At 36.1% G+C, this 11,158-nt stretch overlaps 2 protein-coding genes and 1 pseudogene across 2 annotated transcripts; all 3 read left to right on the top strand.

Annotated features, from left to right (window-relative positions):
* Window positions 1-2,456: 2,456 nt before the first annotated feature.
* On the top strand, window positions 2,457-4,004 carry LOC100814857 (eukaryotic translation initiation factor 5-like; annotated as a pseudogene).
* A 2,698-nt stretch (window positions 4,005-6,702) lies between these two features.
* On the top strand, window positions 6,703-9,208 carry LOC106797965 (serine/threonine-protein phosphatase 7 long form homolog). The gene is made up of 4 exons (XM_014773283.3): window positions 6,703-7,554; window positions 7,632-7,716; window positions 7,802-8,206; window positions 8,288-9,208. The coding sequence occupies exons 1-4, from the start codon at window positions 6,713-6,715 to the stop codon at window positions 8,966-8,968; spliced, it is 2,013 nt and encodes a 670-aa protein (XP_014628769.1). The 5' UTR covers window positions 6,703-6,712; the 3' UTR covers window positions 8,969-9,208.
* An 862-nt stretch (window positions 9,209-10,070) lies between these two features.
* Window positions 10,071-11,150, top strand: LOC113001056 (uncharacterized). Its single transcript, XM_026127669.2, has one exon. The coding sequence runs from the start codon at window positions 10,223-10,225 to the stop codon at window positions 11,102-11,104; it is 882 nt and encodes a 293-aa protein (XP_025983454.2). The 5' UTR covers window positions 10,071-10,222; the 3' UTR covers window positions 11,105-11,150.
* Window positions 11,151-11,158: the final 8 nt, after the last annotated feature.

Below are 11,158 nucleotides of genomic sequence, written 5' to 3'. Positions count from 1 at the left end.
CTCTAAAATTTAAATGGCCAAATCTGTAATGCCATAACCACTCTTCACTGTTTACTGTAGTGGTAAAACGCTTCTGTTCTATCACATCAATCTCAATTTTAAATGTTCTATTTTTTGAAAGAGGGGACTTCAAAATGAGCTTGTGATTTCTGTCAAACACTCTCAACATCTTGTTTTCAAGCTTAGTCATAAAGCCCTTTTCTAATAATTGACCTAAGGTGAGTAGATTACTTTTCATACCTGGTACAAAGAGTACATCAGTGATGCAAGACTGACCTCCATCCTTTGTTTTGATAAGGACCTTCCCAATTCCTTCAGCAGTCAAGATTCTATCATCAGCAAATTTGACTTGGCTCTTCACAGATTGATCAAGGTTGAGAAACCACTCTCTTATTCCTGTCATATGAGTGGAGCAACCTGTGTCTAGGTACCAACAATTATCACTTGCCCATTCAATTTGAGTAGTTACCATTAGCAGTACCTATTAAGTGTCATCATCTTCTTCCTGAGCCAATTTTGCATCATCACCTTTAGGTTCTCTTTTGTTATTGGGTTTGCTGTAACACTCATCAGCAAAATGCCCAAACTTTTGACAGTTAAAGCATTGAATACTTCTTTTGTTTAACTTCTTTCTATTTGAAGAGTTTTAGGAATTGGATCCCCCTCCTTTCTTGTGGTCCTTATCACTGTTCTGATTTCCCCTCCATTTATTGCTCTTTGCTTCAGTTTTCTCTTTCTTCCATCTATCACCATGCTTCTTTGGATTTGACCGTGCTTGCAAGGCTTGTTCACTTTTCTTCTCATTTATCCTTTCATTCATTCTCTGTTCATGAGATTCCAAAGTTCCTTGCAATTCCTCTAGACTAAGCTCTTCAAGATTTTTGGATTCCTCGATGGCTACCACAATATGGTCGAACTTGGGTGGCATGGTTCTAAGCACCTTCTCTACAACTGATTGCACCGTTATCTTTTCTCCATAGCCCTTCATTGAATTCACCACTGTCTACACTTTTGTGATGTAATCAGCAACTGATTCATTCTTTTCCATTAGTAGTAGTTCATATTGTCTCCTCAGAGTTTGCAGCTTGATCTTCTTGGTTTTTGTGGCTCCATCATGAGATTTCTACAGAATGTCCCATGCTTCTTTGGAGGTTTGAGCCATTGCTATCTTTTCAAAGTTAGCAGCATCTACACTTTGGTGCAAAATGAAAAGTGCCTTGCAATCTTTTTTTCTTTTTCTCTATCAGCAGCCTTTTGTTCATCTGTTGCTCTCTCTCCGACAGGTATATAACCTTCTTCTACGAACTCACAAACCCCTTGGAATCGCATCACCACCCTGATCTGAATCTTCCAATTTTCATAGTTCTTTCCTGTGAGAACTGGTAGATTTGCAGGAATTGAGCCAGATACTGCAGCCGTCAAAGAACTCCTTCAAGAACACCTCCAAGAACCTTTCTTTAGCGATTTTTGCCCTTTCTATCGAAACCAATGCTCTAGATACCAATTGTTGGAACACACACTGTTCCTCACTCAATTGCAAGAGATGCAATTCACTCCCTCACACATTCACTCGTGTATCACTCACTGTTTTCTAAGCACAGAATTGCACACCTACTAGGAATAGCACTAGAGACTGAAAATGATAGAATGAATAAATCCACTTTATTAAGATGTATGTATGCCCTTTTATACAAGCAAAAACAGAGTAATAACCCTTCACACTTAGGCTAGTACTTATAACAGAATTTTAAAATTCTGTTACTCTCTCTTATATTCAAAGCACAAACAAATCTACCCCACACAAAACAGAATTAAACTCTCACATGTCTGTGTGTGTGATAATAATTTATGTGCTTGGTTTTCCATTGACTTGATATATGTGTGTGTGATAATAATTTATGTACATGGTTTTCCATTGACCTGATATGTGTGTGTGTGAGATAATAACTTAAGTGCTTGGTTTTCTATTGACCATATATACATGTTTGTGTGTGTGTGTGTGTGATTTGGTTGTTGATGACTAGGTCTTTTTATTGTGTTTATGATCTGCTTTGAGGTTCACTGTTGTAATTTTAATTATTTTTTATTTTCTGGTTTTGAATTGTAGGTGTTGTTGGCTTGGTATCCGTGCTAGTTCTGCTGTAGCCGATTTGAAGGTGAAGGTATCACCTTAAAGTTTCTGTCATGTTTGATCGGGCTACTATCCATTTGGGAGCAACTGAGCTGCTTGGAGAGTATTTTTCTTCTTCTAGAAAAAATTACAGACCCTCATCCCAGAGACTTAGCTGTATGCATTGTGAGACATATCAGAAATTCATTCAGTTTTCTGGTTGTGGTTGGCCACCTTCCATTATACTTGAGGGAGATTCTTCAAGGGCACTAGCTACCTTAGAGGCTGAAATTGCGGCTGTGTATAATTTGAATTCCGGCATTTGCTGCATCTGAATATCTCTGAAACTTTGTAAGTCAACATGGCTTTACAGAACATTGGTGCTGCAAACAGTGATGATGCCTTTTACAGGTATAAGATGCCTAGGATGATTACCAAAATTGAGGGCAGAGGTAATGGCATCAAAACTAATGTTGTGAATATGGTTGATATTGGCAAGGCCTGCGTCTTACACGACCAAATATTTTGATTGTGAACTTGGGGCCCAGTCAAAATTTGATGAGAAGACCGGCACTTCTCACGTCAATGGAGCACATGATACTGTTAAGCTTGCTGGCCTTCTTGAGAACTTCATTAAGAAATATGTCCAGTGTTATGGTTGTGGAAATCCTGAAACTGAGATCATAATCACTAAGAACCAAATGATCCAGCTGAAATGCGCTGCTTGTGGTTGTGTCTGATGTTGATATGAGAGACAAGCTGACTACCTTCATCATTAAGAACCCTCCAGAGGTTAAGAAAGGATCCAAAGACAAGAAGGCCATGAGGAGAGCTGAGAAGGAGGGACTGAAGGAAGGTGAAATGGCTGATGAGGAACAGAAGAAAGTGAAGAAAGAGGTTAAGAAGAAAGGCTCTTCATCTTCAAAAGATGGCACTGCTAAATCCACCTCTCCAAAGAAGAAAGCAAGTGGGTCTGATGAAGACCGCACTTCACCTACTCACAGTCAAATTGATGAGGAAGAGGAGGCTCCAGATGAAGATGATGGTGATGATGACGTGCAATGGCTGACAGATACATCACTTGATGCTGCTCGTCAACGTATCCAAGAACAGTTAAGTGCTGTGACAGCTGATATGGTTATGCTTTCTACAGATGAACCAGAGAAGAAGAAAAAAGCAGCAAGTAACGGAAATGGCGGTTCTCAGAATGGTAACTCAATGCACTATAAGACCCTGGTTGGCAAAGTGAAAGCTAATTTGAAGAAAGGTATTGGAGCGAATGAATTGCTGTCCCATCTTTCAGCACATCCTGCACCTGCTCAAGAAAAGATGAGTGCTCTGGTTGAAGCTCTATTCGAGGGAACTGAGAAAGGTTTTGCTAAAGAAGCTGATAAGAAGAAGAACTACTTTGCTGCTGCTGTTGCCGAAGAGGGATCCCAGCTGTTATTGCTTCATGCTATTGAAGAATTTTCTTGCAAGTCTACTTCCAATGCTTTGAAGGAGGTTGCCCTGGTTCTGAAGGCACTCTATGATGCTGATGTGTTGGAGGAAGAGCACATAGTGCTGTGGTATCAAAAGGGACTGAAGGGCGATAACAAGAACTCTAAGACTTTGAAGAATGCTCAACCTTTCATTGATTGGCTTCAGAGTGCAGAATCCGAAACCGAGGAAGAATAATTTTTCCTACATTCTCCGTTACTTATGTTTACTTGCTTGTGTCATGTTCTTTATTTCCAATAAAGGTTATTGTAGGCCCCATGTGTTGTTGAACTACTATACTGTACATATGGTGCATGCCTGCTGGACCAGTATGTATGCCTCAGTGCGTTTTGTGATGTGTGGTTCTAATGTAATTTTGTTTTTGGTTGATGATTATGTTATATGTTGTCTTGATAATATAATAGTAGTACTGTTTTTTTTGTTGTGTCTAATCATGGTTGTTTAATCATGTGGTTGATATGAACATCCTCTAGCTGCGTAGGGAATTACTACACGAATTTATAATTCTTTACCCATTCTATTATGATCAATTGGGCTTTGCATATTTTAGGCAAATTGCATGTAATTTTATAATATCTTTTTCTTTACCCCTCCTAGTTTTGTTGGATTGTTTGGGGGTGGTATTGATAGAGGATGCTTCCGACAATAGCTTCTGTGGTTATGATTATGAATTGGGTAACGCTTATTTTAGGCCAATTGCGTGTGATTTTGATTCACATACTGCTAGTATAAAATTGGCTTCCCCTTCTCAAATTCCTTTAACTTGGACGTGGATGCTATATTTTAGGCCTATAGGCTTAGATCTAATTCCTCTTCAATTTTAGGTATGTCTCAGTTTTGGCTCTTAGTTCGTCCATTTACTTATTCTGTCTTGGATAGGACTGGAATTGACGTAGATTTGAAAAAAAACAAAAAGTAGGTTCGGAAAGGTTTAGAATGACTCAAAAAGCACATAATTTCACAATAATGAAAAACAGATTAAGAATTTTGCAAGTTATAAACAATTAAGAATTTTGCGGGTTATAAATTTTAACTTTATTAAAGATGAAAAATATATTTTAACCTATTGTTTATTTTAAATGTTTAATTTTTAAAAATTAATTGCATATTTTAAAGATGGACTCAAACTATTTATCTTTTTTAAAGTTTATACTTTTTTTTACGGATTAAAGAATAAAAGCAAAATATTTTTATTAAAAAGTATAATAATATAGAATATTTTTATTGCTACTTTTAGATCCTCACACTGAATTCCTGCAAATGCTCTTTGAGATAGTGTAATAGCATTCAATTGAGACGGACCTAACATGTGGGTTTCACATGCTGGATCTTGTATCTTTCTTTGTTCTTGCGGCAAATTTACCAAGGGGGTCTTATTTTACAAACTATTTACGTATAAGGGTTTGTTTTAAAACTAATGACGGAGGGGGTTGGTTTTTAGGCGGAAAACGCCATTGCCACTGGCGGCAAGGCTCAACCCGCCATTGCCAGTGGCGGCAAAGCAGGAGAGAGGGGTGTATCGCCCCTGCTAGTGGCGACATAGGCCACGTAGGAGTGAGAAGTGGGACTCGCCCATCGCAATGGCGAGATAGGGCTACAGGCTTGCCGCCAGAAGGGCTGGCGGGATTGGCAGTGCAGTGGGTCTCGCCCAGGGTGCTGGCGAGACAGCCATGTCAGTGCAGGACTCGCCCAAGGTGCTGGCGAGACAGCCATGTCACGTGAACTTTTCAGGCTTGCAGGGCTTGTTTCTGCTCTCCATTGTATAGGGATGCAGCATAGGGTTTAGGGATACAGAGAGCTTTTGACCATTGTATACGCTTTTTTCCTATAAAATAAGTTGAACGTAAACTTTGGATTCACATTTCTTTTCTTCTACTACCTTTCTTTTCTCCATTCTTGAGTGTTCTGCGTGCTTGCTGTTGGTGCTTGCTCTTGCTGAGTTTTTTTCTTCCATAGTTCATAATTTCTAATTGGCTGGTAAGTGATTTTCTTAAATAACAGGTTAGCTAGATAAGTGATTTATATATTCTGTTTGTTAATATTTTTAAAATAATAGGTTAGCTAGATAAGTATTGTAAGTTTAGGTTAATTAAGATTAATAGGTATTGTAAGGTTAGGTTAGTTAGTATTATTAATAAATTAATAAGTATGCTGTTATTTGTTATTAATTTTTATGTAGTAACAGATATTTGAAGAGTAGGTTAGGTTAGTTAGTATAAAAATATTATTTAGTTTGTAGTATATATTTTTAGATTTGTAATATATATTTGAAGATTAGTTTGTATAAAAATAAGTATGCTGTTATTAGTTTGTAGTATATATTTGAAGGTTAGTTTGTAGTATATATATGATATTTTAGTAAGCCACAGCCAAACGTTCCGACACACTTAATATTAGCCTTAGAAATATTAGGCACACACTTAATATTAGATAAGGTAGAAATATTATGTATAAATTAATATTAGCATACATATTTATAAATTTTAGGTAGACATAAATTTTTAGTTTTTATAATATTAAGCATGTTACACGTAAATAAATAATTCTAATATTAGAGATGCGTAAATTTGTTTTATTAGTGTTATATTTTTGTGTCTTATATATTTTTGTATGTTATATATAGATAGTATAGTTTTAAATAAATGAATTAATAAGTTAATATTGTTTGAGTTAATAATTTTTAGTTTTTAGATTTTAGTTATATATATATATATATGATCACTGTTAGTTTTAGTTTGTAGGTTAATATTAATTGTTTTAGAAAATTTATGTTATTAAATATATGATAGATTGTACATTATTATAATTTTTGTATATATATTTTTAAATAATTTTTTGCATTTCAATATTTGTTTGTATTATAAATAATTTGTTAGTCCATATTTTATTAAATTATTTTTTTTAATTGTAGAAAAAAAATTATTTATTTAAAGTTTTGTTCACATGTATTTTAATTTATGTATAGAATATATTAAAAATTGGCGAGTTTGATTTTTTCAAATTTATTGTTAGATATTTAATAATGTTTTTATAAATGTGTGTAGTTTAATTTAATTTATATTATCTACAAATAATGTATTATATTTTTTTTTTGTAGTAGCAATGGCATCTTCATCATCATCTTCATCACATGTTAACATTAAGTCTGGTCCCATCGATGCTGATGTATTATGGATGCAACCTAAACATGTTTCAGAACATGTTTGGAATGGGGAAGAAGATAGGAAATTACATATCAGACGAGCTGTCCCCACGTATCAAGGGGAAGAACAAATTCCTGAGCAAATTTTTCCTTTTCTTCTACAATCTGGTTTCGCCTGGATTATCAAGATGGGGTACTTAAAAATAAATGCCTCATTAATTAGTGCTCTGATTGAAAGATGGAGGCCAGAAACACATACCTTTCACATGAGATGCGGAGAATGTACTATTACTCTCCAAGACGTCTCTGTATTGTTAGGTATAAGTGTGGATGGTTTACCATTAATCGGTCCAACAAATCTTGATTGGGCTGATTTATGTGAGGAATTATTGGGAGTCAGACCACAAGAAGATGAAATTAGAGGTAGTGTGGTTAAATTAAGTTGGCTGGCTCACCATTTTGCCCAAATAAATAATGACGACGACGAAGAACAAGTACGAAGGTTTGCCCGTGCATGGATATTGAGATTCATTGGAGGTGTCTTGTTCGTTGATAAAAGCAGTAACAAAGTTTCGCTAAGATACCTTCAATTTTTACGTGACTTTGAAGAATGTGGCAGATATGCATGGGGAGCTGCCGTACTTGGTTTTCTATACAGAGAGATGTGCAATGCCACCGATTATAAAACTAAATCAATCGGAGGTATGTGCATCTTACTACAAATGTGGGCATGGGAACGATGTCCAACCTTGGCTCCAAAGAGGACTCCTTCCCAAGTAGAAAATACACCACTGGGGCATAGGTTAGTAATTTTTAGCAGCGTCTTTCATTTCAATAGAATAAATGGTTTTAGCATATATTAAATTTTAATCTTTGTAGGTGGCTGCGACGTGGAAACCAACATATCGGCAATGATGATGTGAGAGTTTTTCGTCGCAAGTTAGATATTATGAAACGTCATGAGGTAAGAAGATGTTATTCTATTTGTAAAATAAAAAATTATATGTGTTATTTTACTAAAATGTTCATAACTATGTTGTTATATGCAGTTTGTGTGGGAGCCGTACCCATCAACCGTAATATCACTGTTGCCTCCCGTTTGTTTAGTCGGAAGTCTCGCGTGGTACGCGGTGGTGCCACTAATTTGTTTCCAAGTTATTGAGTGGCACCAACCGGACAGAGTATTGAGACAATTTGGGATGCAACAGCCAATTCCAGAGTCTCCTTCACAACCCTTAAACATTCATGGCATAACATTGAAAGGGAAACATGACGAAAATTGGGGGCAATTGTTCGCCCCAATGATTGATCAGTGGAATAATCGCCATGCATTTAGGGTCGACGCTTATCCCCGACAAGAAGGCCTATTGAGTTTTAACTCGGACTACATGGTCTGGTATAGGCGAAAGACAAAGATGTTTGTTGACCCAGCAAATGCAAAGACGGCTACATTGGTATTTTTAAATTTTTTTCAAATTTTAACTTGAACTTTTATTTAATGATGGCCATTAATTTTCTTACCCTTATAAATGCAGGGTGAAGTTGCGGAGGCATTACAATACATGGTGTCTCCTCAAGGGAGGAATACATGCACATTTGATGATCTCGTGCCTTATGTGGAAAAAATTACAATTTTATCCGAAGAGCAAGAGAGAGTCACTGAGCCAGTGTCACATGGTCCCGCATCAGAGCGTCAATTTCCTGCACAACAGTTTCACATGCTTCAGTCAAGTATTGAAACTCAGGGGATAGACAGAAGAAGGGACATTGTTGAAGCGGAAGAATATTCCCAACAAATGGCGGAGCGTGGCCATGGAATGTATTACACGCCACAAACATTTGCTGAGTATCCGACCCAGATGTATCAATATCCTTTTCAGGGTCATCACACTGATACTTCTGCAAGCCAGCAATCGTTCGGTGGTGTTGCGGAAACACAAGCTCATTTTTCATGGCCCACAATGACCCCTTCACAGCAATATCATGGCCCAATTCCAACACCTAATGCCCCGTTAGGAACACAATGGAATGTACCGGGACCAATACCTAATACGGGTGACTTATTCGGTGTTGATTTGCGGCACGCATTTTCTGCGGAGGCTGACGAAGAAGAAGCGGGGAGGCATCGGGGCAGAAGAAATCCTGATCGCCAAGCACGAAGATGGGATCGACCATGTGGCACATCCTCACGACATCACGGACACCAAAATGAATGATTTGCATGTCTTCGTTTATTAAGCCTTTGTTGTATATTTGTAATTTGACATTCATGGCGTAATGTATGATATTCAGTTTATTAAGGCTTACTTATGGATAATATTTATGTCGCGTATCAAACTATAATAATCAATGAACCGTAAACCAAATAAAACTCAAAAACTAACCCCTAAAATAAAAAAACCTAACCCTAACCCTAAAAAATAAGAACTAACCCTAACCCCTAAAGTAAAAAACTAACCCTAACCCCTAACATGTTCAGAACTAAACCCTAACCCTAAAATAACAAACCTAACCCTAACAGTAAAAAATAAGATCTAACCCTAACCCCTAAAATAAAAATATAACCCTAACCCCTAACATGTTCAAAACTAAACCCTAACCCTAAAATAAAAAACCTAACCCTAACCCTAAACCCTAAAATAAAAAACCTAACCCTAACCCTAAAAAATAAGATCTAACCCTAACCCCTAAAATAAAAATATAACCCTAACCCCTAACATGTTCAGAACTAAACCCTAACCCTAAAATAAAAAACATAGCCATATATCCCTAACAAATAAGAACTAACCCTAACCCGTGTATAATGGAAATTAATTACTCTATTAATGTATCATTTATAAATATTAACCGATTATTAATGGTTGAAAAACTTAAGATGTGATACTTAATTAAAAGATTAAAATATATTTTTCTTATATATATCCAAAGTTTGTTGTTTGTTCTTGTAAAAAATTTCATTTGTTTTGTTTTTGTATAAAATTATAACATTGCTCCTTTTTTTATCTGAAGTTAGATTTGTTGGACATTTAACCTGAAAATATATTTAAAGGGAAAAACAATTTATAATTCTTAATAAATACCTTAATTTTATGTTTTCTATAATTTATTTATTTTTATTTTTTTCTACAATAAAACAAAAATTTTATTGTGGTCCTATACACTTTTTTTTAGTTCCTTATAAACTAACAAATTTTATTTTTACTTTCTAGTAAAAGAAATTCATTTGTTATTATTTTTTTTTAAAAAAAAATTAATAATAAATGAAAAAATTATCAAAAAATAAACACAAAATTTAATAATTTATTACGAGTTAAAAAATGTCAAAGAAAAAAATATATTATTTGATTAAAGACACAACAAAAAAAATTATTATAAAACAAATAAAAAATTAAATATTCATTGAGATCGAAAATATATTTTAGTAATTTTTCTTTAATGCCAATACATTGTAATGGCGGAAGTATAATAGTATGAACGTTTCGAATTCTCTTCCTCGTACTTCGCGAATCCAGTTTTACCTCCTGTTTTCACATTTCAGTACTCCACTTTATCCTTCTCCTTTTCTCCAGACACTTCCTTTTGCATTTTCATGCACAGATTCCTCATTCAACCCTCTATCCTTCCCTTCCTTCAGCAACTACTCTACAATGGAGTCATCAGAGGACCCCATCATCCAAGTCAAAGATGAACAACTCATGGTTTCACCATTATCCGGTGAAAACCCAGTTCACAGAACTGCTTATTTCATCAAACCTTGCGTGGAAGACTCGGCAACTCTTCCTCATTCCATGTTCTCTTCTGGAAGAACAGCCACTGTCAATTCGGACCACGCGAAGTTGCTTGAAGTAAGATACAAAGGGTGGCATTACCCAAGTGCAGAATGGAATACATGGGTCCAACAAATGCAACACAAGTATGAATGTGTGTGGATGAAAGCTGGGATAGACCAGGCAATCAAAGCTTCAACTTTTCAAATCCGTAGGAATGATGAGTTGATCATTGAGCTTGCACAAAGATGGTGTTCTAAGACCAACACGTTTGTGTTTCCTTGGGGAGAAGCAACGATAACATTGGAGGATATGAAAGTTTGTTGGGGTTACTCTGTTATGGGAGCTCCTATTTCTAGCCCTCTTGTGAGTGGTGAGGAAAGGGAAATAGAACAAAAACTTATAGGAGTTTTTAGGATGTTTTTCAAATCTAAGGCCAGAAGGGCGGATCATACTCCATGGATGAAGCATTTCATGAGTAACGAGAGCCGAGTGGAGCATGAGGCGTTCTTGTCTTTGTGGTTGTCGAGGTTTGTTTTCCCTGGTAGATCATATACAACCATTTTGCAAGAGGGCTTAAACTAGCACTTGCTCCTGCTGTCTTGGCCAGCATCTACAGGGATTTCAGTACTCCACTTT

The sequence above is a fragment of the Glycine max genome, unplaced genomic scaffold, assembly GCF_000004515.6.
Source record: "Glycine max cultivar Williams 82 unplaced genomic scaffold, Glycine_max_v4.0 scaffold_498, whole genome shotgun sequence".
NCBI lineage: Eukaryota > Viridiplantae > Streptophyta > Magnoliopsida > Fabales > Fabaceae > Glycine > Glycine max.
This window is presented reverse-complemented; position numbering and strand designations above follow the sequence as displayed.

Coding starts and splice junctions, on each gene's coding strand:
- LOC106797965 (XM_014773283.3), top strand. CDS start 6,713: ATGGCATCTTCATCATCATCTTCATCACATGTTAACATTAAGTCTGGT. Junction 7,555..7,631: donor AATACACCACTGGGGCATAG/GTTAGTAATTTT, acceptor TAATCTTTGTAG/GTGGCTGCGACGTGGAAACC. Junction 7,717..7,801: donor ATATTATGAAACGTCATGAG/GTAAGAAGATGT, acceptor TGTTATATGCAG/TTTGTGTGGGAGCCGTACCC.
- LOC113001056 (XM_026127669.2), top strand. CDS start 10,223: ATGAACGTTTCGAATTCTCTTCCTCGTACTTCGCGAATCCAGTTTTAC.